Here is a 27,331-nt window from a genome sequence, read left to right as displayed (position 1 = left end):
ATCACAAGAATACAGTATGATACATTTCCGGTGATATGAGGGAAACACCTTTAGCTGTATCGAGCTCAGGCTGTAAATCATAAGATTCTGGACTCTAGTATCCGTGTGACTTGTATTGTGGGCGGAACAAAGGCAGCTGGGACATATAACAGGCTGTGTTACCAAGAATAGGACTGGACTCTCTCTCTGTCCATTGTCTGTTTACCTGACAGACCTCTACACGCCTGTCCTGAGCAGGTAGAACAAGCACACCTGATGACAGGTACAGGAGAAAAACTGTGGAAGGTTCATTCACAAGCTGGGAAATAATTGAGAAAAGGACGGATATAACTGAACGGATTAAATGAATTGCTGCCTCCTGTTTTGTGTGAAGGTTTGACAGGTGTGTGTTCATGCGTTGTCAGTTTGGTTCCTGTCTTATTGACAGGAGGGGTACTCACTGCCTATCAGTGCTCAGCCCCTCCTGATTGTATGAACACTAGTTAACGTGATATAGATAGCTCGGGGCTCAACTCAGTGGAAGCTGTGTGTGTGTGTTTGCTCTCAGGAACAAGAGAGGAATGAAAGAAGCAGAGTGAAGGTCACCATCACCACTAAGACCCAGGACTCGTCCTCCACAGGAAATGGTGGGAGCTAACTACAGTTTGTTTCTTAACACCTGTACAAAATCTATTCCAACTGAACAGCTGTTATTAGACATAGAATTCAGAGCCGTATATTTAAAAGGAGCCTCTGGTCCAATAAAGTATTCCTTCCTGATAATTCCCTTTTCCAGGATGTGGGAATGTTGGAGATTCCGGCTGAGCTATCGGCCAGACTACGCAGCGCAGCAGGTGAGTGGGAGCAGCGCTGGGAATGGACGAGATGGGTTGAGGAGGGCTGGGATTGGCTAAAACATTTATGTAGAACAAAATGCTTTTATCTGACTCCTCCTTCTCTGTGAACACAACAGGTAAATGGTAGGTTGTTGCTGGACTGGACCCATGGCTGCCATTGTTATCTGTCGCCTTTTCTCTGTGTGTGATTATAGTTCTGTGTCCCTCCACCAGGGCGGCAGCATGTATCAGGGGTGACAGAGGTGGCGCCTCCACAGGTGAAAGCAGAAAACACCCTCATCCTGCCCCTCGATATCGACAGCTACCCCTTCTCACGATACGCCAACACTACACTGAAGGATGGCTGGGGTCAGCCACAGGGATACTCCCTCCAGCGACCTCTGACTGCTCTGGAGCCTGAGGACACTCAAACCGCTCTGGAGATCTACAAACTGGTCCGTGCTGGACGCGCACGCACACACACACACACACACACACACACACACATATAGAGACAAGAACACAGATGTGTACAGTATGGCGCTGGTGTTATCCCCTTAACTCGATGTCACCTCCCTATATCCCCATCATTCCGTCCCCAGATCCTGCGCTTTGTAGGGGACAGTGATCTGAGTGGCTGGCAGGAGCACCTGTTGGGGAACTACATCGTGGAGCAGGGCCAGACCAGACCCGCCCTGAGGGATGAGATCCTAGCCCAGATAGCCCACACCACCTGGGGCAGGGAGTCAGAGGAGGGGGCCCTGCGGGGCTGGTTGTTACTGGCCTACTGCCTAAGTGCCTTCACCCCCTCCCCAGCCCTGGACAAACCCCTGCTCAAGTAAGTAGCCCAGTGAGCAAAATCATTTGTAAAGATGTCTTTTGATTGAAAATGTGTTTTGTGTAGTGCTAGAAAAAGAAAAGGTACTTTTTAGCAACCATAAAAATATGTAATCTCTTTGTCAACCATTATGTTATTGTAAGTCTGTGTTTCTCTGTCTCACCTGTGAACAGGTATGTGTCTGACGAGGGTCCAGGTGAATATCGTTCTCTGTGCCAGCACAAACTCCTCACCTCCCTCAAGCTACCCTCCCCCGCCTCTCGCCTCCACCCCCCCTCCCAGCTGGAGTGGACAATCAATCAGAGGAGAGGAAATATGGTACTGGACGTTCACACCTTCAACGGTGAGAGCAAGAGAGAGAGAGGGGTTATAACATGTGTATGTAATGTCTATATCATATCTATGTCGCTTTGTCTTTTTTTGTGTTGTGGTTCCATTTGCTCAGTGTGATTCTGATGCCTCACTTAGCTGGAGTGTTGGTGTTTGCAGCACCACTACATTCCCTCTCTCTCTCTCCATCTCTTCCAGAGGAGAAGATGACAGCTGAGGTAGAGTCCTGGACCACAGGGGAGCAGCTAGCCTCGTGGCTGCTCCACTTCAGAGGGTTATCTGAGGCTCGGGGATGGTCTGTGTCTCTGCTAGCTGATGACGGCTGGTCTGATCTGGCTGGATGTGACTTTGTCTTGGACCTGTTGGCTGGAGCAGAGACTGATGCTACTCTGGGGACCGCACACCCACACTCTGACTACCTGTTCAACAACGAGGGAGATGGGTGAGGCTGGGGGGTGCACACTCAGAGGCACACACACACACACACAGGACCCCAACTTCACTAACTCTCTCTCTCTCTCTCTCTCTCTCTCTCTCTCTCTCTCTCTCTCTCTCTCTCTCTCTCTCTCTCTCTCTCTCTCTCTCTCTCTCTCTCTCTCTCTCTCTCCATTAGGATGATCACAACAGATCTAGATGGCTTCATCCCCCCGGCCCCCTCCATTCGGGCCCCTGGTCTCCCCCAGCAGGGAGGGGCCCCATGGGACCGGACAGACTACCAGCCATCAGAGGGTTCTCGTCAGATGGATTGCTATCTGGATGACCTCTTTGACCCAATGCTGGACCAGGGACCAGGGGTCGGTATTTTACCTGAGACACTCTTTTCACAACACCGTTCAATAGGAGGTGTCTGTGACTGTGTTTACCTGTTACTGGTTGAATTGTGTTTTCTTTTCCTTTCTCTTGGATGGTTTTACTGTGATTATATTACTGCATGTGGTGTGTAGATTAACAAAACATTCTACTGTTCTGTGTGTGTGTGTGTGTGTGTGTGTGTGTGTGTGTGTGTGTGTGTGTGTGTGTGTGTGTGTGTGTGTGTGTGTGTGTGTGTGTGTGTGTGTGTGTGTGTGTGTGTGTAGGACCGGGAGCGTATGGCCATGTTGAACAGGAGGATGAGAGGAGGAGGAGGGATGTATAGACCAGGTACTCTCTCTCTCTCTCTCTCTCTCTCTCTCTCTCTCTCTCTCCTCTCTTCCTCTCTTCCTCTCTCTCTCTCTCTCTCTCTCCTCTCTCTCTCTCTCTCTCTCTCTCTCTCTCTCTCTCTCTCTCTCTCTCTCTTTCTCTCTCTCTCTCTCTCTCTCTCTCTCTCTCTCTCTCCCTCTCTCTCTCCTCTCTTCCTCTCTCTCTCTCTCTCCTCTCTCTCTCCTCTCTCCCTCTCTCTCCCTCTCCTCTCTCTCTCTCTCTCTCTCTCTCTCTCTCTCTCTCTCTCTCTCTCTCTCTCTCTCTCTCTCTCTCTCTCTCTCTCTCTCTCTCTCTCTCTCTCTCTCTCTCTCTCTCTCTCTCTCTCTCTCTCTCTCTCTCTCTCTCTCTCTCTCTCTCATTTCAATTTTCAATTTAAGAGCTTTATTGGCATGGGAAACATTTGTTTACATTGCCAAAGGAAGTGAAGTAGATAGTAAACAAAAGTGAAATAAACAATAAAAAATGAACAGTAAACATTACATTCACAAAAGTTCCAAAAGAATAAAGACATTTCAAATTATGTCTATATACAGTGTTGTAATGATGTGAAAATAGTTAAAGTACAGAAGGGAAAATAAATAAACATAAATATAGGTTATATTTATAATGTTGTTTGTTCTTCACTGGTTGCCCTTTTCTTGTGGCAACAGGTCACAAATCTTGCTGCTGTGATGGCACATCGTGGTATTTCACCCAGTAGATAAAGGAGTTTATCAAAATTGGATTTGTTTTCTAATTCTTTGTGGATCTGTGTAATCTGAGGGAAATATGTCTCTAATATGGTCATACATTTGGCAGAATGTTAGGAAGTGCAGCTCAGTTTCCATCTCATTTTGTGGGCAGTGTGCACATAGCCTGTATTTTCATGAGAGCCAGGTCTGCCTACGGCGGCCTTTCTCAATAGCAAGGCTATGCTCACTGAGTCTGTACATAGTCAAAGATTTCCTTAATTTTGGGTCAGTCACAGTGGTCAGGTATTCTGCCGCTGTGTACTCTCTGTTTAGGGCCAAATAGCATTCTAGTTTGCTCTGTTTTTTTGTTAATTCTTTCCAATGTGTCAAGTAATTATATTTTGTTTTCTCATGATTTGGTTGGGTCTAATTGTGTTGCTGTCCTGGGGCTCTGTGGGGTCTGTTTGTATTTGTGAACTTCTAAAGGAACCTGTCCGCTTCTAAAGGAACCCGTCCGCTTCTAAAGGAACCCGTCCTCAATTTAAGGGCTTTATTGGCATGGGAAACATATGTTAACATTGCCAACGCAAGTGAAGTAGATAGTAAACAAAAGTGAAATAAACAATAAATATTAACAGTAAACATTACACTCAGAAATTCCAAAAGAATAAAGACATTTCAAATGTCATATTATGTCTATATACAGTGTTGTAACAATGTGCAAATAGTTAAAGTACAAATGGGAAAATAAATCAACATAAATATGGGTTGTATTTACAATGGTGTTTGTTCTTCACTGGTTGCCCTTTTCTTGTGGCAACAGGTCACAAATCTTGCAGCTGTGATGGCACACTGTGGTTTTTCACCCAGTAGATAAGGGAGTTTATCAAAATTGGGTTTGTTTTCGAATTCTTTCTGGATCGCTGTAATCTGAGGGAAATATGTGTCTCTAATATGGTCATACGTTTGGCAGGAGGTTAGGAAGTGCAGCTCAGTTTCCACCTCATTTTGTGGGCAGTGTGCACATAGCCTGTCTTCTCTTGAGAGCCAGGTCTGCCTACGGCGGCCTTTCTCAATAGCAAGGCTATGCTCACTGAGTCTGTACATAATCAAAGCTTTCCTTAAGTTTGGGTCAGTCACAGTGGTCAGGTATTCTGCCACTTTGTACTCTCTGTTTAGGGCCAAATAGCATTCTAGTTTGCTCAGTTTTTTTGTTAATTCTTTCCAATGTGTCAAGAAATTCTCTTTTTGTTTTCTCATGATTTGGTTGGGTCTAGTTGTGTTGTTGCTGTTGTTGTTGTTGTCCTGGGGCTCTGTGGGGTCTGTTTGTGTTTGTGAACAGAGCCCCATGACCAGCTTACTTAGGGGACTCCATGTTCATCTATCTGTAGGTGATGGCTTTGTTATGGAAGGTTTGGGAATCGCTTCCTTTTAAGTGGTTATAGAATTTAACGTCTCTTTTCTGGATTTTGATAATTAGCAGGTATTGGCCTAATTCTGCTCTGCATGCATTATTTGGTGTTTTACGTTGTACACGGAGGATGTTTTTTAAGAATTCTGCATGCAGAGTCTCAATTTGGTGTTTGACCCATTTTGTGAATTCTTGGTTGGTGAGCGGACCCCAGACCTCACAACCATAAAGGGCAATGGGTTCTATAACTGATTCAAGTATTTTTAGCCAGATCCTGTGAATACGTGGTCTGTCGTATGGTAATTTGGTTAAAAGCTAATTTGACTCTTCTCTCTCTCTCTCTCTCTCTCTTTCTCTCTCTCTCAGTTTCTCTCATTATTTTAAGTGTAATGTTAAATACAATACCTGTGTTGCAGGTGTTCCAATGACAATGCCAGGCTATTCTATGGGTGAGTGAGGGGAGTCATTTAATTACACAAACATTCTAATCTTATTTCTCTATCCTGCTTTATTCTAACTACAATTCCCAATTATTATTATTTTGTCTCCCAGGAATGCCAGTGAACCCTGCCATGCAAGGCTACAGCGTTCCGATGATGCCAAGTATGATGCCAAGTATGATGCCAAATATGATGCCAGCTGCCCCCATGCCTATGATGCCAACCATGATGGCACCCCAGCCAGCTGCACCAGGCCTGGACCCCCAGCAGATGGCAGTACAGCAGCAGGCTTTCATCAACCAACAGGCCCTGGTCATGGTAAGCACTTGGAGACACTGGTGGAAAACTGGGACCCACGTGCCAAGAAAACAAACAAACCATAATCCTATCCTATACTCGTGTTCTCATGAAATAACCATTTCTGTTCTAACATGACTACACTTCCTCTCTCATCACTCTCTCTCTCTCTCTCTCTCTCTCTCTCTCTCTAGGCCCAGCAGATGACAATGCAGGCGATGACTTTGTCCCAGCAGCAGACTCAGGAGAAGCAGAGACAGCAGCAGCGGCGGGCTAACCTCCGCACCGTCACACCCCCCCGCACCCCATCACCCCCGGCCCAGACACAACCCCACCCCCACGCCCCCTCACCCCCGGCCCAGACACAGACAAACCACCCCACCCCTTCACCTCTGACCCAGACACACCCCCACCCCCCCGCCCCTCCTCCGCTAACCACACTCAGTCAGAGGAAACCACAGCTACAGCACTACATATCTGAGGTGTGTGTGGCGGGGGAGGGGTGTGACGATAGTCTGTTTGTGTGCAGTTCTACTTGATTTTAAAAATATTTTATGTACTTAGCCATTGCAAAAATGTGTCATTTCATTACAAAAGAAACACATAAAACAATATTAACTTGTAAACAAAGTCAGATGTAAAGTGTCTCTGTCTTCATCAGTGTATTTACAGTTGAAGTCAGAAGTTTACATTCACTAAGTTAATTGTGCCTTTATATTAATTATACAGCTATACGCTGGCTTTAGCCCACATCTTTTATCCATGCTTTTTTCCACAAGACCTGTATGTACAGTTGAAGTCAGAAGTTTACATTCACTTAGAAATGTTTCCAACAATTGTTTACGGACAGATTATTTCACTTATAATTCACTGTATCACAATTCCAGTGGGTCAGAAGTTTACATACACTAAGTTGACTGTGCCTTTAAACAGCTTGGAAAATTCCAGAAAATAATGTCATGGCTTTAGAAGCTTCTTATAGGCTAATTCACATCATTTGAGTCAATTGGAAGTGTACCTGTGGATGTATTTCAAGGCCTACCTTCAAACTCAGTGCCTCTTTGCTTGACATCATGGGAAAATAAAAAGAAATCAGCCAAGACCTCAGAAAGAAAATTGTAGACCTCCACAAGTCTGGTTCATCCTGGGGAGCAATTTCCAAACGCCTGAAGGTACCACGTTCATCTGTACAAACAATAGTACGCAAGTATAAACACCATGGGACCACGCAGCCATCATACCGCTCAGGAAGGAGACGCGTTCTGTCTCCTAGAGAACGTACTTTGGTGCGAAAAGTGCAAATCAATCCCAGAACAACAGCACACGACCTTGTGAAGATGCTGGAGGAAACAGGTACAACAGTATCTATATCCACAGTAAAACAAGTCCTATATCGACATAACCTGAAAGGCCGCTCAGCAAGGAAGAAGCCACTGCTCCAAAACCGCCATAAAAAAGCCAGACTACGGTTTGCAACTGCACATGGGGACACAGATCGTACTTTTTGGAGAAATGTCCTCTGGTCTGATGAAACAAAAATAGAACTGTTTGGCCATAATGACCATCATTATGTTTGGAGGAAAAAGGGTGTGCTTGCAAGCTGAAGAACACCATCCCAACCGTGAAGCACGGGGGTGGCAGCATCATGCTGTGGGGGTGCTTTGCTGCAGGAGGGACTGGTGCACTTCACAAAATAGATGGCATCATGAGGAAGAAAAATTATGTGGATATATTGACGCAACATCTCAAGACATCAGTCAGGAAGTTAAAGCTTGGTCGCAAATGGGTCTTCCAAATGGACAATGACCCCAAGCATACTTCCAAAGTTGTGGCAAAATGGCTTAAGGACAACAAAATCAAGGTATTGGAGTGGCCATCACAAAGCCCTGACCTCAATCCTATAGAAAATTTGTGGGCAGAACTGAAAAAGCGTGTGCAAGCAAGGAGGCCTACAAACCTGACTCAGTTACACCAGCTCTGTCAGGAGGAGTGGGCCACAATTCACCCAACTTACTGTGGGAAGCTTGTGGAAGGCTACCTGAAACGTTTGACCCAAGTTAAACAATTTAAAGGCAATGCTACCAAATACTAATTGAGTGTATGTAAACTTCCGACTTCAACTGTATCTTTCCAGCCAGCGAGAGATGTGGACTTTGTCAGTCCAGACCAGCTGGAGTCTTTCAAGGAGAAGAGAGAGTTCTTCCAGAAGAATGGTGAGTAGAGTTGAACACATCTACCTATTCAACTTCAGATAATCTGTAGTTTTCATACCACAGGATAAAATGAGTACCACATGTCTTACCTTACACCCAACTGCCTGTGCTGTCATTCACTCTGTCAGGTTCTCTGCCGAAGCCAGCAGCCAAACCGCCAACGCCTCACGGTACTCCCAGTAGCCCCCCCAAACAGACCCGTCCCCGCTCCCCCTCCCCACCCCCAGCACCCAGCACTTCGCAACGTCCCGGAGGGAGCCCCCCCAAACAGACCCTTCCCCGCTCCCCCTCCCCACCCCCACCCCCAGCACCCAGGACTTGGCAACGTCCCCCGTCTCCTCCTGCCAGAGAACCAGACCGCCCCAGCCCCCTGCCTCCCCACCCCCTCCCAGCACCAGAATCCGTGACATCATTAAACAGTACCAGAACCGCCCTGTCAACGATCCCAAACCCTTCCAACCAGTCAGGTCAGTGGGACAGTGGATCCATCCCATATCTTTTAAGTAAATCCCATGTAATCTGCTGTGTAGATCCCGCTGCATGCATTAGTGGAAATCTAACTCCCTCTCCCCTCTCCAGGGTTCCAGCACGGTCGTTTGTGAAGAAGAATGATCCCAAAGAGGAGGCCCTGGCTATCCTTAGAAACAACGGACCTGGACAACAGCAGAAGGTTAGTGTGTTGGAACTAACATATCCATTCAGTTATCTTGCCTAGCCCTAGACATGTTGGTGAGGAGTGTTGGAGCTAACATATCCATTCAGTTATCTTGCCTAGCCCTAGACATGTTGGTGAGGAGTGTTGGAGCTAACATATCCATTCAGTTATCTTGCCTAGCCCTAGACATGTTGGTGAGGAGTGTTGGAGCTAACATATCCATTCAGTTATCTTGCCTAGCCCTAGACATGTTGGTGAGGAGTGTTGGAGCTAACATATCCATTCAGTTATCTTGCCTAGCCCTAGACATGTTGGTGAGGAGTGTTGGAGCTAACATATCCATTCAGTTATCTTGCCTAGCCCTAGACATGTTGGTGAGGAGTGTTGGAGCTAACATATCCATTCAGTTATCTTGGCTAGCCCTAGACATGTTGGTGAGGAGTGTTGGAGCTAACATATCCATTCAGTTATCTTGGCTAGCCCTAGACATGTTGGTGAGGAGTGTTGGAGCTAACATATCCATTCAGTTATCTTGCCTAGCCCTAGACATGTTGGTGAGGAGTGTTGGAGCTAACATATCCATTCAGTTATCTTGCCTAGCCCTAGACATGTTGGTGAGGAGTGTTGGAGCTAACATATCCATTCAGTTATCTTGGCTAGCCCTAGACATGTTGGTGAGGAGTGTTGGAGCTAACATATCCATTCAGTTATCTTGGCTAGCCCTAGACATGTTGGTGAGGAGTGTTGGAGCTAACATATCCATTCAGTTATCTTGCCTAGCCCTAGACATGTTGGTGAGGAGTGTTGGAGCTAACATATCCATTCAGTTATCTTGCCTAGCCCTAGACATGTTGGTGAGGAGTGTTGGAGCTAACATATCCATTCAGTTATCTTGGCTAGCCCTAGACATGTTGGTGAGGAGTGTTGGAGCTAACATATCCATTCAGTTATCTTGCCTAGCCCTAGACATGTTGGTGAGGAGTGTTGGAGCTAACATATCCATTCAGTTATCTTGCCTAGCCCTAGACATGTTGGTGAGGAGTGTTGGAGCTAACATATCCATTCAGTTATCTTGCCTAGCCCTAGACATGTTGGTGAGGAGTGTTGGAGCTAACATATCCATTCAGTTATCTTGCCTAGCCCTAGACATGTTGGTGAGGAGTGTTGGAGCTAACATATCCATTCAGTTATTTACATTTACATTTACATTTACGTCATTTAGCAGACGCTCTTATCCAGAGCGACTTACAAGTTATCTTGCCTAGCCTATAGTAATACTCCCCCTACCCTCCCCTGTCAGAGAGAGTCTCCCCCCGCACGGCAGCGCTCTCCTCCCTCCACTAGAGGGCCTTGCTCCATTTCCAACAACATGAAGCAGAAACAGCGCTCCCTTGCCGACCTGTTCTGCACGCAGAGTCGCTCCAAGAACCCTCCGCCTTCTCCCCCCGAGTCCGCCCCTCCTCCTCCCCCAGTCCAACCCATCTATGACAGATTGCTAGACCCTCCCCCCAAGGCTGCTCCCACACTCAGTAAGTAAAGCTACTTCAGAGGTACAGCCATAGCTTTAAAATGTTAATAACTCCACAGAGAAGTAAAGTAACACATTGTCCATAGATCTGCTGTCTGGGGAGGGGAGTGTCCGCTCCCAGCTCTACAGGTTCTCTGCCAGTGTCTATTTCTCCTACTCGGTCATGCCTGGCAAACTGTTCCTACGCAAAGAGGTGAGCTGGAACTGCAGGCGAGAAAAATGGAATTGTCTGTATTGTTCTACAATGTGTTTGCATTATACTGTAGGTGAATCACGATCATTCCCCTGTGTTTGTTCAGGTGTTTTACCCCAGAGAGAAGTTCAACCACCCCTACATCCTCAATCTCCTCTGTGAGCAGGTCAGTGTTGATTGTTTGACCCTTTTTATTCACTACCTTCTACATATCACACCTTATATATACAGTGGGGAGAACAAGTATTTGATACACTGCCGATTTTGCAGGTTTTCCTACTTACAAAGCATGTAGAGGTCTGTAATGTTTATCATAGGTACACTTCAACTGTGAGAGACGGAATCTAAAACAAAAATCCAGAAAATCACATTGTATGATTTTAAAGTAATTAATTTGCATTTTATTGCATGACATAAGTATTTGATACATCAGAAAAGCAGAACTTAATATTTGGTACAGAAACTTTTGTTTGCAATTACAGAGATCATACGTTTCCTATAGGTCTTGACCAGGTTTGCACACACTGCAGCAGGGATTTTGGCCCACTCCTCCATACAGACCCTTCAGGTTTCGGGGCTGTCGCTGGGCAATAAAGACTTTCAGCTCCCTCCAAAGATTTTCTATTGGGTTCAGGTCTGGAGACTGGCTAGGCCACTCCAGGACCTTGAGATGCTTCTTACGGAGCCACTCCTTAGTTGCCCTGGCTGTGTGTTTCGGGTCGTTGTCATGCTGGAAGACCCAGCCACGACCCATCTTCAATGTTCTTACTGAGGGAAGGAGGTTGTTGGCCAAGATCTCGCGATACATGGCCCCATCCATCCTCCCCTCAATACGGTGCAGTCGTCCTGTCCCCTTTGCAGAAAAGCATCCCCAAAGAATGATGTTTCCACCTCCATGCTTCACGGTTGGGATGGTGTTCTTGGGGTTGTACTCATCCTTCTTCTTCCTCCAAACACGGCGAGTGGAGTTTAGACCAAAAAGCTCTATTTTTGTCTCATCAGACCACATGACCTTCTCCCATTCCTCCTCTGGATCATCCAGATGGTCATTGGCAAACTTCAGACGGGCCTGGACCTGCGCTGGCTTGAGCAGGGCGACCTTGCGTGCGTTGCAGGATTTTAATCCATGACGGCGTAGTGTGTTACTAATGGCTTTCTTTGAGACTGTGGTCCCAGCTCTCTTCAGGTCATTGACCAGGTCCTGCTGTGTAGTTCTGGGCTGATTCCTCACCTTCCTCATGATCATTGATGCCCCACAAGGTGAGATCTTGCATGGAGCCCCCAGACCGAGAGTGATTGACCGTCATCTTGAACTTCTTCAATTTTCTAATAATTGCGCCAACAGTTGTTGCCTTCTCACCAAGCTGCTTGCCTATTGTCCTGTAGCCCATCCCAGCCTTGTGCAGGTCTACAATTTTATCCCTGATGTCCTTACACAGCTCTCTGGTCTTGGCCATTGTGGAGAGGTTGGAGTCTGTTTGATTGAGTGTGTGGACAGGTGTCTTTTATACAGGTAACGAGTTCAAACAGGTGCAGTTAATACAGGTAATGAGTGGAGAACAGGAGGGCTTCTTAAATAAAAAACTAACAGGTCTGTGAGAGCCGGAATTCTTACTGGTTGGTAGGTGATCAAATACTTATGTCATGCAATAAAATGCAAATTAATTACTTAAAAATCATACAATGTGATTTTCTGGTCTCTCACAGTTGAAGTGTACCTATGATAAAGATTACAGACCTCTACATGCTTTGTAAGTAGGAAAACCTGCAAAATTGGCAGTGTATCAAATACTTGTTCTCCCCACTGTATATATGAATATAAATCCCTGTTTTTGTTTCCCTGTCAGATCATGAGAGACACGTACAGTGACACCTGTGTGAGGATCTCCAAAGAGGAGAGGAGGAAAATGAAGGACCTACTAGGTGAGTCTACTTGTTATTACCAGGTGAGTCTACTTGTTATTACCAGGTGAGTCTAGTTGTTTTTACCAGGTGAGTCTAGTTGTTTTTACCAGGTGAGTCTAGTTGTTATTACCAGGTGAGTCTAGTTGTTTTTACCAGGTGAGTCTAGTTGTTATTACCAGGTGAGTCTAGTTGTTATTACCAGGTGAGTCTAGTTGTTTTTTACCAGGTGAGTCTAGTTGTTTTTTACCAGGTGAGTCTAGTTGTTATTACCAGGTGAGTCTAGTTGTTTTTTACCAGGTGAGTCTAGTTGTTATTACCAGGTGAGTCTAGTTGTTTTTTTTACCAGGGAAGTCTAGTTGTTTTTTTACCAGGGGAGTCTAGTTGTTTTTTTTACCAGGGGAGTCTAGTTGTTTTTTTTACCAGGGGAGTCTAGTTGTTTTTTTTACCAGGGGAGTCTAGTTGTTTTTTTTACCAGGGGAGTAGTTGTTTTTTTTACCAGGGGAGTCTAGTTGTTTTTTTACCAGGGGAGTCTAGTTGTTTTTTTACCAGGGGAGTCTAGTTGTTTTTTTTACCAGGGGAGTCTAGTTGTTTTTTTACCAGGGAGTAGTTGTTTTTTTTACCAGGGGAGTCTAGTTGTTTTTTTACCAGGGGAGTCTAGTTGTTTTTTTACCAGGGGAGTCTAGTTGTTTTTTTTTACCAGGGGAGTCTAGTTGTTTTTTTTACCAGGGGAGTCTAGTTGTTTTTTTACCAGGGGAGTCTAGTTGTTTTTTACCAGGGGAGTCTATCCTCTCTCTTCTCTCTCTATTCTCTCTCTATTCTCTCTGTCTTCTCTCTCTCTATTCCCCCCCCTCTCTCTCTCTCTCTCTCTCTCTCTCTCTCTCTCCATCCTGTCTCTGTCCTCTGTCTATTCCAGCCAGTTTCCATGTGGGTACCAGTGTCAGCTTGGTCCAGGACGACACAAAGAAGAAGAGGATAGTGATGGCTGCCAGAGACAACTGGGAAAACTACTTCACAAGGCTGTTCCCTGTCAAAGTGAGTTAGCTTTCTCTTTCTCTTTCTCTTTCTCTCTATCTCTCTCTCTCTCTCTCTCTCTCTCTCTCTCTCTCTCTCTCTCTCTCTCTCTCTCTCTCTCTCTCTCTCTCTCTCTCTCTCTCTCTCTCTCTCTCTCTCTCACAGACACACACACACACACTCATATTATCTCTTCCCTGTGTGTGAGAGGCTGGCAGAGTGTGTATAAACCTGTACCTGTGTGTGTTTTTTTGTGTGTGTGTTGTAGAGTGATACCAGCGGGGACACCCAGGTATTAGGTGTGTCTCATCGTGGCATTCGTCTGCTGAAGGTGGCCAGAGCATCAGGCATCAACCCCAAACACCTGCGCATGCTACGCAGCTATAGGTACGCCTATCCTACAATCACAAAAAATGGAAAAGATGTATGAACTATGAGTGATTAAGGGAGAATATACACTGCTCAAAAAAATTAAGGGAACACTTAAACAACACAATGTAACTCCAAGTCAATCACACTTCTGTGAAATCAAACTGTCCACTTAGGAAGCAACACTGATTGACAATACATTTCACATGCTGTTGTGCAAATGGAATAGACAACAGGTGGAAATTATAGGCAATTACAAGACACCCCCAATAAAGGACTGGTTTTGCAGGTGGTGACCACAGACCACTTCTCAGTTCCTTTGCTTCCTGGCTGATGTTTTGGTCACTTTTGAATGCTGGCGGTGCTTTCACTCTAGTGGTAGCATGAGACGGAGTCTACAACCCACACAAGTGGCTCAGGTAGTGCAGCTCATCCAGGATGGCACATCAATGCGAGCTGTGGCAAGAAGGTTTGCTGTGTCTGTCAGCGTAGTGTCCAGAGCATGGAGGCGCTACCAGGATACAGGCCAGTACATCAGGAGACGTGGAGGAGGCCGTAGGAGGGCAACAACCCAGCAGCAGGACCGCTACCTCCGCCTTTGTGCAAGGAGGAGCAGGAGGAGCACTGCCAGAGCCCTGCAAAATGACCTCCAGCAGGCCACAAATGTGCATGTGTCTGCTCAAACGGTCAGAAACAGACTCCATGAGGGTGGTATGAGGGCCCGACGTCCACAGTTGGGGTTGTGCTTACAGCCCAACACCGTGCAGGACGTTTGGCATTTGCCAGAGAACACCAAGATTGGCAAATTCGCCACTGGCGCCCTGTGCTCTTCACAGATTAAAGCAGGTTCACACTGAGCACATGTGACAGACGTGACAGAGTCTGGAGACGCCGTGGAGAACGTTCTGCTGCCTGCAACATCCTCCAGCATGACCGGTTTGGCGGTGGGTCAGTAATGGTGTGGGGTGGCATTTCTTTGGGGGGCCGCACAGCCCTCCATGTGCTCGCCAGAGGTAGCCTGACTGCCATTAGGTACCGAGATGAGATCCTCAGACCCCTTGTGAGACCATATGCTGGTGCGGTTGGCCCTGGGTTCCTCCTAATGCAAGACAATGCTAGACCTCATGTGGCTGGAGTGTGTCAGCAGTTCCTGCAAGAGGAAGGCATTGATGCTATGGACCGCCCGTTCCCCAGACCTGAATCCAATTGAGCACATCTGGGACATCATGTCTCGCTCCATCCACCAACGCCACGTTGCACCACAGACTGTCCAGGAGTTGGCGGATGCTGTAGTCCAGGTCTGGGAGGAGATCCCTCAGGAGACCATCCGCCACCTCATCAGGAGCATGCCCAGGCGTTGGAGGCAGGTCATACAGGCACGTGGAGGCCACACACACTACTGAGCCTCATTTTGACTTGTTTTAAGGACATTACATCAAAGTTGGATCAGCCTGTAGTGTGGTTTTCCACTTTAATTTTGAGGGTGACTCCAAATCCAGACCTCCATGGGTTGATACATTTGATTTCCATTGATCATTTTTGTGTGATTTTGTTGTCAGCACATTCAACTATGTAAAGAAAAAAGTATTTAATAAGATTATTTCATTCATTCAGATCTAGGATGTGTTATTTTAGTGTTCCCTTAATTTTTTTGAGCAGTGTACATCTAATATGTGATGCCCGTGTATGTTCTCCCTGTGTGTGTACGATAAGTGCTGTGGTTTTCTCTGTGTAGCTATGCAGAGCTGCTGTCGGTGGAGCTGCGGTCTGCAGACATGGTAGAATTCAGTCTGAAAGGAGAACAGCTGCAACTGCAGAGCAACAGAGCTGTTCAGATTACTGCCATGGTCAGGCTGTTCCACCAAGAACTCATCGAGGTAACCACCACCCTCTTCCTCATCTTATATCATGAAAATAGTTGTATAGATACACTACATGACCAAAAGTATGTGGACACCTGCTCGTCTAACATCACATTCCAAAATCATGGGCATTAATATGGAGTTGGTTCCCCTTTTGCTGCTATAACAGCCTCCATCCTTCTGGGAAGGCTTTCCACTAGATGTTGGAACATTGCTGCAGGGACTTGCTTCCATTCAGCCACAAGAGCATTAGTGAGGTCGGGCACTGATGTTGGGCGATTAGGCCTGGCTCGCAGTCGGCATTCCAATTCATCCCAAAGGTGTTCGATGGGGTTGAGGTCAGGGCTCTGTGCAGGCCAGTCAAGTTCCACACCTATCTCGACAAACCATTTCTGTATGGACCTCGCTTTGTGCACGGGGACATTGTCATGCTGAAACAGGAAAGGGCCTTCCCCAAACTGTTGCCACAATGGTGGAAGCACATAATCGTCTAGAATATCATTGTATACTGTAGCGTTAAGATTTCCCTTCACTGGAACTAAGGGGCCTAGCCCGAACCATGAAAAACAGCCCCAGACCATTATTCCTCCTCCACCAAACTTTACAGTTGGCACTATGCATTCAGGCAGATAGTGTTCTCCTGGCATCCGCCAAACCCAGACTCGTCCGTCGGACTGCCAGATGGTGAAGCGTAATTCATCACTCCAGAGAGCGTGTTTCCACCGCTCCAGAATCCAATGGCGGCGAGCTTTACACCACTCCTACACTTGGCATGGCACATGGTGATCTTCGGCTTGTGTGCGGCTGCTCGGCCATGGAAACACATTTCATGAAGCTCTTGACGAACAGTTATTGTGCTGATGTTGCTTCCAGAGGCAGTTTGGAACTCGGTAGTGAGTGTTGCAACCGAAGACAGATGATTTTTACACGCTACGCGCTTCAGCACTCGGCGGTCCCGTTTGGTGATTTTGTGTGGCCTACCACTTCGCGGCTGAGCCGTTGTTGCTCCTAGACGTTTCCACCTCACAATAACATCACTTACAGTTGACCGGGGCAGCTCTAGCAGGGCAGAAATTTGTCGAACTGACCTGTTGGAAAGGTGAAATCATATGACGGTGCCGCGTTGAAAGTCAAAAAGCTCTTCAGTTTACTGCCAATGTGTGTCTATGGAGATTGCATTGCTGTGTGCTCGATTTTATACACCTGTCAGCAACGGGTGTGGCTGAAATAGCTGAATCCACAAATGCGAAGGGTTGTCCACATACTTGTGTATATATAGTGTATGTTTCCTGGTACATCATACTATATGGTATCTTTGTTGTGTATAACCTCCTACCAAACCTTCTCAGGGCTCGGATCATGTGATCGCCCTGAAGAGCTTTGAGACGGACGACAAGAGCCTGCTCAACTTCCGCAGTGGTGACATCATCAAACTGCTGCCCATAGATGGCCTCAAACCAGGTGAGGTCATCACAGTGACCTTTGACCTCTGTCTGTCTGTCTGTCTCTCTCTCTCTCTCTCTCTTTCTGACAGTCCTATCCCTTCTCTCTCCCTCTCACTCACAGGTTGGTGTTTCGGTTCCATTGGGGGGCGCTCTGGTCTCTTCCCCACGGACATCACTCAGCCGTCTGCCCCTCCTGACTACCACAACGTCCACCTTGACCGCCTCGACGAGAGGAGGAAGTCCATGAGAGGACTCCCAGCAGCCCCCAGACCCACCTCCCATACTGGCTCAGTACAGCCCAGCCGAGAGGGTAGTGAGCTGGGTGACGTACAGACGTTCCTGATGACAAAGTTTGCCATGAAATACTTCAGAGACGCTGCCACGAGGTAATGGGGGATAATAGTGTTGTATGATGTACAGCATAGGTCACTAACAGGCGGACCGCGGTCCGAATCCGGACCCAGAAGCCGTCCCATACGGACCCGGACCAAAACAAAAGATTATGAATTAAAACCTGACGGGGCGCTTCTATTTTAATATGCACAGCTTTTGTAGTCTTTACGGTACTCGTTTTGTGAATGAGGAAACTCACCGACCAATTGCATGTGAGTTAAGCGATCCCACGTGATACCACTCAGCCAATGAAGTCTTTGCATTCCTGGCGGTAAACATTGGGACTCTACAGTGCAGACAGATGAGAGTTTTAGAGGCAAGTTACCAAGGAAAAGAAAGTCGGATTAAAAAGATAGCGATATATGTAGAAAACAAAGGGAGCGAAAACAGACGAATGAGACGGAGAAAGGGAACGAAACAGACGAGTGAGAAACAGACGAATGAGACGGAGAAAGGGAGAGATACAGACGAGTGTGCCGGAGAAAGCTGAGGAAAATACGAGTGAGACGGAGAAAGTTGACGAAAATATGAGTGAGACGGAGAAAGGGAGCGAAACAGACGAGTGAGGCAGAAAAAGGGTAACAGTTAGAGAAAATAAGGAACAAATGGCACTCTCCAAAAAAAGAAAAGTGGACAATGAAAACAGAGCATTTAATCCAGAATGGACAGACTCATTTCTGTTCATACTTCCCAATGGGAGCACTAAACCAGTGTGTCTCATATGTGCAGAAACCGTGGCACTTATTAAAAGTGGCAATGTGAAACGCCATTATGAGACAAAACATAAAGGTTTTGAACAAACGTACCCACTCAAATCTGAATTGAGATCACAGAAAGTAAGTAGTCTCAGAGCCCAATATGACCAGTCCACCAGGATCCTGAGCAACACATTCACTGCCCAACAACGTGCTCTTGAGTGTTCCCTCGGAGTTTCTTGGATTTTGGGTAAACACAAAAAGCCATTTACAGATGGAGGGGTTGTCAAAGAATGCATGAGTGCAGTAGCTGAAACACTACTTGAGGGAAAACAAAAAAATGAGCTTTGTGATAAAATAAAGCAAATTCCCATGTCAGCATCATCTGCCACAAAGAAAAGTGAAATATTAACTCAGGATGTGCTAACCCAGCTAGATGAAGCCATGCATAAGGCACCATGTGTAGGCTTAGCTGTGGATGAGTCCACTGACATATGTGACAATGCTCAGCTGTTAGTGTTTGCCAGGTTTTTCAACACAGCCCAGAAAACATTCTGTGAAGACATGTTAGGTGTCACTCCCCTTCAGACCAGTACAAGAGGAGAGGATATCTACCTGGCCATTAAGGAGATGTTAACAAAAAGAGGAATAGAGCCAAAACAAGTGGTTTCAATAACCACAGATGGAGCCCCTTCTATGATAGGGAAAGAAAAAGGAGCTGTAGCAAGACTGAAGGGGACAATCCTGAGCTTTTATCTTACCATTGCATCATTCATCAATCTGTCCTCTGTGCCTCCCTGTCAGATGAGCATGCTGAGGTGATGAATACAATGATGAAAATGATAAATTTTCTCAGGGCATCCTCTTCCTACCAGCATCGCATGCTTAGGGAATTCCTCAGAGAAGTTGATGCCAATGCTGATGATCTTTTGCTGCACAACAATGTGAGATGGCTCAGCAAAGGCAGGGTGCTAGAGCGCTTTTGGTCCATCAGGAGGGAATTAGCATCTTTTTTGGCAGAGCTAAGCAGTCAGAAGGCAACACAGTTTTCTCTCTTTTTAGAAAATGAGAAATGTGGCCTTTTTGGTTGACATCACGTCACATCTGAATGAACTGAATTTGAGGCTACAGGGCAAGGACAATTCAATTTGTGAACTGATGACAGCTGTTCGCTCCTTTCAGAGGAAACTTGAAGTGTTCAAGGAAGACCTGCAGGGAGACTGTGTACACTTCCCAGCAGTGCAGGAACAGGTTCAGGGACAGAGAGATTTGTCTTCTTTTGTTGATTTTATTGATAAGCTGATTGTAAACTTCAGCAACCGTTTTGACAGCTTCAGCTTTGGAGAGCAGCTCACCATGTTCATTCAGAACCCATTTCTGATCACAGATGTCAGGGGGTTCTCAAAGGAAGTCACACAGCACTTTAAATGGGTAAATGCTGGGTCTCTCCAGATGCAATTGGTTGATCTCCAAGCAGATGTGGCCCTGAAAGAGCAGTTTGTAAGAACTGACCCTTCCACTTTCTGGTTCCAAATGGTCCCTGAGACTGCTTTCCCGGGTCTGAGGAAAGTAGCCCTATACATCTTGACCATGTTTGGCTCCACATACAACTGCGAGGCAGCTTTCTCCACAATGAACATAATTAAAACTAAATATCGTTCCAGGCTCACCAATGAGCACCTTCACATGTGTATGAGAATGGCCCTGACTCCATTCAAGCCCAGGTTTAAAATTCTGGCAAGACAGGCTAAAGCTCAATTCTCTCACTGAGCAAAAACATGGTGGAGTGGGATATGAGGGGAAGAAAGTGATACTCTAAAACTGTTCAATTGTTAAGATCTGTTGAGATTTATTATTTGTAAAATTGGTTGAGACTGTTGAGTCAAGATGTGAAACAGAAAAGGGGAAATTCAAACTTTTCCTCCCTTTATATTATTTTTCTGAAGTTAAGCACTTTTTTTTGAAAATGCACAATTTTCACATTTTATTTATTTTCTCTTATTTGACATGCAGCCCTAGTTTTATTTAGTTAATTAATGAGAGCACATTGTACATATCTACAGTCATACATATATGTTCAGTAGGGCTGCCCCTCTTAGTCGATTAGTCGACTAATCGGTCGTTTTGGTCTTAGTCGACTAAGATTTCTTTAGTCGATAAGTCATTTTTATGCTTATTCATGCTTAATTACTCATTTCCAAGTAACTTATGAGAACATTTCTGGTGAACACGAGATTTAAAGTGGTGCTTTTGCAGGATTAATTTCGGAGAAACTCAGTTTTACAGATGGTTAATTAACTACATTTATATTGCGCTTTTCTAGTCTTGCACAGCTCTGTCGATTAAATCAACTAATCGATTAGTCGACAAACTCATATAAGTGTTAGTCGACTAAGAATTTCTTTAGTCGAGGACAACCCTAATGTTCAGTTCTATGTTTCGTGATAATAAATATTGTCAACAAGTTTTTGAATTGTACTGAATTAATTTGATTAGACGGTCAGTTATTGATTACATTCAGAACTACTAGGCTACTTAAATATATATACCACTAAATTGTTAGACATTATGATCTTCTGGACCTTTGCTTCAAAACATTTTCTCTAACTGGACCTTTTTTAAATTTTGTTGAATACCCCTGATGTACAGTATGTAATCCTATGTTTTCGCGAGTGTTACAACTGTCTTCCTTAACTACACAATCATCTCTTCTTTTTTTCTCCCTATGTCATTCCTCTTTTATCACCCCCCCCTCCTTCCTCTTTCTCCTCCTCCTCTTGTCTCTCTATCACAGAATGGAGGCTAGAGGTCTTCTTGATGGAGGTAGAAACTTCTCCGAGATGGTTCAGTACACCGAGGTTCCCGTCCAGGAATCCCTCATCCTGTACTCTGATCCTGATCTCAATAACATGGCTGTCCAGACCTTCATGAGTGAGTCGACACACACACACACACACCTGCACACACACTCTTTATGTGTACATTGCATATCAATATCACTGCTCTCTCTGAAGGTGTGATGCAGTTCATGGGAGACCAGCCTCTTGGGAATCACAAGTCTGAGGAAGACTGTGTCAGCCATGTCTTGCTGGTGAGACATATATACACACACACACACACACACACACACACCATCGCTACAGCTGCTTGAACATGTAGTAATATCTGTCCATTGTGTTTGTGTGTTCAGCTGGGGAAGGAGAAGGAGTTCCTGAGAGATGAGATCTACTGCCAGGTCATCAAACAGACCACTAACAACACTCACAAGTGAGAGGCTGGCAGAGTGTGTATAAACCTTTACCTGTGAATAGTGTACAGAGGGTCAATTCCTAACTCGTGTGTGTGTTTTGTGTGTGTTTTGTGTTTGTGTGTGTGTTATACAGGCAGAGCTGTACCAGAGGTTGGCGTTTATTGAACCTGGTAACAGGGTTCTTCCCCTGCTCTGGCGTTCTCAACCCCTACGTCACACACCACCTAAAAAACATCAGCCAAGACCCCAAACACCCTTACCAAGGTACACACACAGCCCTGCACCCCTCACACACTGGCGATGCCCCCAAAGAGATCCCTTTAAAAGTCTGAAGCTGTGTCTGCTACCCCAGAGCTCTTCTGTATCTAATGCAGGTGTGTGTGTGTGTGTGTCTGTTTCCTCTCCATCTCAGAGCTGTCTCAATACTGCAACGAGAACCTATTCCGGTCTCTGATCCACGGAGGACGCAGACACGTCCCCTCTCACGTAGAGATGGAAGCCATACTGGTGAGACATGAGTGTGGATACATTTTTTGATTTGATTGCGTGACCAGCAGTACCGTCACCGCTTGGTGTGTGTTGTTCTCTGTAGGCTGGCAGAAGCTCTCGCCGGTTCCCCATCAAGCTGCCAGGTGGAGTAGACTTCCCCTGTAAGATACGCAGCTTCAGCGTAAGTCAAGTCTCCTTCTCTTTCCTGCTCTCCTTTCCACTGCCTCGCTTTAATTATCATTATGATAAAGATTATATATATTATGTATATGTAGAATATTGACTCTGTGTACCCAGGTGGCTCTGGAGGTGGTTGAAGAGCTGTGTACAGAGATGGGCATCCAGGACCCTTCAGAAGTCAACGAGTTCTCCATCCATGCCAACCGGGACCAGGGTAGGAGGACAAAACGACGTGCTGTAGCTAATATAACCCAAAACTGCAAGTGACAAAAGATTGTTAGACATTCATTTTGTGACAGCAAAACTAAGAGAATCCTAGAGGTTTCCCTTACAGAAAAAAAATGTTCTCAACGTTTTGCACATTCTTTTGGAACAGTTTACATGTGAAGATATTTCACATGTGGATTTTCACGTGATCACATAACCTTTCACATGTTGATTCAAATTGTCACATGATGCCCTGCAATCAAAAATGAGTCTTTAGGAAGTCTGTAGAATGTCACAATATAGACACAGTGTTTTCAACTTACATATTTGACACACTTTGACACACATACAGTGGGGAGAACAAGTATTTGATACACTGCCGATTTTGCAGGTTTTCCAACTTACAAAGCATGTAGAGGTCTGTCATTTTTTATCATAGGTACACTTCAACTGTGAGAGACGGAATCTAAAACAAAAATCCAGAAAATCACATTGTATGATAAGTAATTAAGTAATTAATTTGCATTTTATTGCATGACATAAGTATTTGATCACCTACCAACCAGTAAGAATTCCGGCTCTCACAGACCTGTTAGTTTTTCTTTAAGAAGCCCTCCTGTTCTCCACTCATTACCTGTATTAACTGCACCTGTTTGAACTCGTTACCTGTATAAAAGACACCTGTCCACACACTCAATCAAACAGACTCCAACCTCTCCACAATGGCCAAGACCAGAGAGCTGTGTAAGGACATCAGGGATACAATTGTAGACCTGCACAAGGCTGGGATGGGCTACAGGACAATAGGCAAGCAGCTTGGTGAGAAGGCAACAACTGTTGGCGCAATTATTAGAAAATGGAAGAAGTTCAAGATGACGGTCAATCACCCTCGGTCTGGGGCTCCATGCAAGATCTCACCTTGTGTGGCATCAATGATCATGAGGAAGGTGAGGGATCAGCCCAGAACTACACAGCAGGACCTGATCAATGATCTGAAGAGAGCTGGGACCACAGTCTCAAAGAAAACCTTTAGTAACACACTACGCCGTCATGGATTAAAATCCTGCAGCGCACGCAAGGTCCCCCTGCTCAAGCCAGCGCATGTCCAGGCCCGTCTGAAGTTTGCCAATGACCATCTGGATGATCCAGAGGAGGAATGGGAGAAGGTCATGTGGTCTGATGAGACAAAAATAGAGCTTTTTAGTCTAAACTCCACTCGCCGTGTTTGGAGGAAGAAGAAGGATGAGTACAACCCCAAGAACACCATCCCAACCGTGAAGCATGGAGGTGGAAACATCATTCTTTGCACCGTATTGAGGGGAGGATGGATGGGGCCTTCCAGCATGACAACGACCCGAAACACACAGCCAGGGCAACTATGGAGTGGCTCCGTAAGAAGCATCTCAAGGTCCTGGAGTGGCCTAGCCAGTCTCCAGACCTGAACCCAATAGAACAACTTTGGAGGGAGCTGAAAGTCCGTATTGCCCAGCGACAGCACCGAAACCTGAAGGATCTGGAGAAGGTCTGTATGGAGGAGTGGGCCAAAATCCCTGCTGCAGTGTGTGCAAACCTGGTCAAGACCTACAGGAAACGTATGATCTCTGTAATTGCAAACAAAGGTTTCTGTACCATATATTAAGTTCTGCTTTTCTGATGTATCAAATACTTATGTCATGCAATAAAAAGTAAATTAATTACTTAAAAATCATACAATGTGATTTTCTGGATTTTTGTTTTAGATTCCGTCTCTCACAGTTGAAGTGTACCTATGATAAAAAATTACAGACCTCTACATGCTTTGTAAGTAGGAAAACCTGCAAAATCGGCAGTGTATCAAATACTTGTTCTCCCCACTGTAATTACATTGTGTGTTTATTTATACAGTAATTATTATTCAACATGTCCTCACCTGGGATTTGAACTCACAACTTCTTGGTTCACGGCAGTCCGATCTTCCTGTTACGCCACCATGTCTCTGTCAATAACTGATTTCACCTGTATTCCTACACTTTGGACTTCAAAGTAAATCAGCTTTGTATAATACACTCAAGAAAAAAACGATTATATTTATCATAGTGATTCAGTCGTAACATTAAAACAGAATAAATATCCCACCAACATTAGTCAGATTAACAGCAGTGCAGATGGCACTCTTTTGCTAAGTACAGAGATGTATTATAGGTAATGAATGTGTAGGTGACTTCTGAGATTATTACAGACTTGGTGGCACAGCAGAAAGATCAGCGCACCCCGAAGGTTGTGAGTTCAAGTCCCAGGCACACCCCGAAGCATGTGATCACGTGATATACATGTGGTTTTTCCGTCTCTCTCCTTCTCTTCTTTCAGAGGGGATGGTGCGCCCAATCCACCCTGATGAGTACATGTTTGACTTCCTATTGGATGACGGCTCCATCTTCCTGTCCTTCCACCGTATCATGTGGACACACCCCCTTCACTTCGACAATGACCTCTACCTGGAGTTCCACTTCCAACAGGTACCATAGTAACGACCCCTAGTTGTGTTATTACCATAGAAACCACCTCCAGTTATGTCAGGCCCTGGTGAAAACCCTTCTGTCCCTGTAGACTAATTAACTCCTTCTGTCCCTGTAGTTGAATGAACTCCATCTGTCCCTGTCTGTTGCCTGCAGGTCCTGGGTGATTACCTGGATGGCAAACTGCTGCTGCCAAGCGGTGGTGCCAATGTTGTCCAGCAGATGGCAGAGCTGGCGGTCCTGCAGCATTTGGCACAGGGCCGTATTCAAGAGCCCACTATGTGAGTACTACCCCTGACCCCTAGCCTTTAGCCCCTACACTCAGCAGCCCTCACTGTGAGCCATACTGTTGTTTTCAGACCGGACATAAGTGATTGGTCTCTCTGTCCGATGTTAAGAGTTACAGATAGTTCTCTCTCTTCTGTCCCTGTCAGGCCTGAACTGAAGGAGTACCTCCCCCGACAGGAAGGGGGCAGCACCAACCTGGAGCAGATCCACTCTATCTCTCTCAGAGAGATAACCACCATGCTGTCCCTCAGTCCCCACGACGCCAAAGCACGCTTCCTCGGTGAGGCACTCAAACACACTTTTATTTTTGCCTTGGTTGTGTTAAGCACTTTGCGATAAATGTATTTGTAAATATATTTAGATTTACTATATCTACAGTATAATGCTGTATAAATAGAATTGCATTGATTGATTTGCTGCCTCTATCCCCAGAGTGCCTGAGCTCCCTACCTCTGTTCGGCTCTAATATCTTCCTGGCCCAGAAGGTCAGCCATCGCAGCTGCCCCTCGCCCTGCCTGGTGGCTGTCAACCAAGAGGGAGTGTTGTTCTGCCATCCCAATACACAGGTACCACATTTACACCCCAAAAACACTGTTGTGTAGGGAGGGACACCCCAAAAACACTGTTGTGTAGGGAGGGACACCCCAAAAACACTGTTGTGTAGGGAGGGACACCCCAAACACTGTTGTGTAGGGAGGGACACCCCAAAAACACTGTTGTGTAGGGAGGGACACCCCAAACACACTGTTGTGTAGGGAGGGTCACCCCAAAAACACTGTTGTGTAGGGAGGGACACCCCAAACACACTGTTGTGTAGGGAGGGACACCCCAAACACACTGTTGTGTAGGGAGGGACACCCCAAAAACACTGTTGTGTAGGGAGGGACACCCCAAACACACTGTTGTGTAGGGAGGGACACCCCAAAAACACTGTTATGTAGGGAGGGACACCCCAAAAACACTGTTGTGTAGGGAGGGACACCCCAAAAACACTGTTGTGTAGGGAGGGACACCCCAAACACACTGTTTTATAGGGAGGGACACCCCAACCATGCATAATATAGGTACAGTGTTTCCCGAATTATGGGTGAACTGATCGATCATGACAGATTTAATAGATCTATGGCTTTGAAAGATGTCTGCTATTATTCAGGTTTTATTCATTTGTAGTTCACATCTACTAATGCTTTACAATAATGTTCCTGTGTTATTCAGGAGCGGGCATTTGTGATCCCGTTGGTGGAAGTGCAGTCATTGTGCTTGGTCAAACCCAAGAAACACAAGAAGGGGCCAGGAGTGGAGATCAACTATGGCAACCCAGGACGCCCAAAAACCATCACCATCCACCTCAAACAGGTGAAGTACAACGCAGTACACAGTAGGCTATGACGGTGCGGTGGTCACTAACCCCAGATACAGGGAGGGCAGGCTTTAGCTGGCGCTTTCCAGGACCAAAGGTTGGTGACCATTGGTGTATGGGTTAGTTCTGTAAACTGTGAGGTTACACAGTGGAAGGGATGTGGGAACTAAGGGCACATTAGAGACGCAACCTGAATGCTACCTTCACAATAGTGTGTGTGTGTGTTCTCTGCCCTACAGGCCAAGGAGCTGTGCCACATCACTGCTGTCATTATGGAGGAGCTGGTGCAACCACCCATCAATAGCTCTGTCTCCTGCCGCAACTAGTAGACAGACACACACACACACACACACACACACACACAAGCACACACACACACACACACACACACGCACACAAACAAGCACACACACACACACACACAAACAAGCACACACACACGCTCACACACACACAAACAAGCACACACACACGCTCACACACACACACACACAAACAAGCACACACACACGCTCACACACACACACACACAAACAAGCACACTCACACACACACACACACACACGCTCACACACACACAAACAAGCACACACACACACACACACACACACTCTGAGAGAGGGAGCCTGCTGATACGATCAGCCTAGATGGCTCAGGATCAGCCTAGATGACTCAGGATCAGCCTAGATGACTCAGGATCAGCCTAGATGACTCAGGATCAGCCTAGATGACTCAGGATCAGCCTAGATGGCTCAGGATCAGCCTAGATGACTCAGGATCAGCCTAGATGACTCAGGATCAGCCTAGATGAC

At 45.9% G+C, this 27,331-nt stretch overlaps 1 protein-coding gene and 1 long non-coding RNA gene across 2 annotated transcripts; both read left to right on the top strand.

Annotated features, from left to right (window-relative positions):
- The first annotated feature begins 544 nt into the window (after positions 1-544).
- Positions 545-26,911, top strand: myo15b (myosin XVB). The gene is made up of 36 exons (XM_045223709.1): positions 545-626; positions 776-833; positions 1,050-1,270; positions 1,418-1,653; positions 1,827-1,996; positions 2,182-2,425; positions 2,597-2,777; positions 3,060-3,123; positions 5,661-5,693; positions 5,797-6,002; positions 6,176-6,463; positions 8,116-8,194; positions 8,391-8,661; positions 8,774-8,864; positions 10,150-10,378; positions 10,464-10,570; positions 10,677-10,736; positions 12,418-12,493; positions 13,389-13,507; positions 13,755-13,873; positions 15,591-15,732; positions 17,067-17,178; positions 17,284-17,548; positions 21,045-21,181; positions 21,265-21,341; positions 21,441-21,517; positions 21,634-21,764; positions 21,913-22,007; positions 22,093-22,170; positions 22,287-22,383; positions 24,723-24,871; positions 25,028-25,152; positions 25,306-25,439; positions 25,592-25,725; positions 26,375-26,515; positions 26,759-26,911. The coding sequence occupies exons 1-36, from the start codon at positions 624-626 to the stop codon at positions 26,843-26,845; spliced, it is 4,836 nt and encodes a 1,611-aa protein (XP_045079644.1). The 5' UTR covers positions 545-623; the 3' UTR covers positions 26,846-26,911.
- Positions 6,424-8,406, top strand: LOC121583146. Its single transcript, XR_006003449.1, has 3 exons — positions 6,424-6,463; positions 8,116-8,194; positions 8,323-8,406. It is a non-coding gene; the product is annotated as an uncharacterized LOC121583146 (long non-coding RNA).
- Positions 26,912-27,331: the final 420 nt, after the last annotated feature.

The sequence above is a fragment of the Coregonus clupeaformis genome, chromosome 1 (genome assembly GCF_020615455.1).
Source record: "Coregonus clupeaformis isolate EN_2021a chromosome 1, ASM2061545v1, whole genome shotgun sequence".
Taxonomy (NCBI): domain Eukaryota; kingdom Metazoa; phylum Chordata; class Actinopteri; order Salmoniformes; family Salmonidae; genus Coregonus; species Coregonus clupeaformis.
Note: the sequence above shows the minus strand (reverse complement) of the source record. Positions and strands in the feature narration are given on the sequence as shown.

Coding starts and splice junctions, on each gene's coding strand:
- myo15b (XM_045223709.1), top strand. Junction 5,694..5,796: donor AATGCCAGGCTATTCTATGG/GTGAGTGAGGGG, acceptor TTTGTCTCCCAG/GAATGCCAGTGAACCCTGCC. Junction 10,571..10,676: donor AACTGTTCCTACGCAAAGAG/GTGAGCTGGAAC, acceptor GTGTTTGTTCAG/GTGTTTTACCCCAGAGAGAA.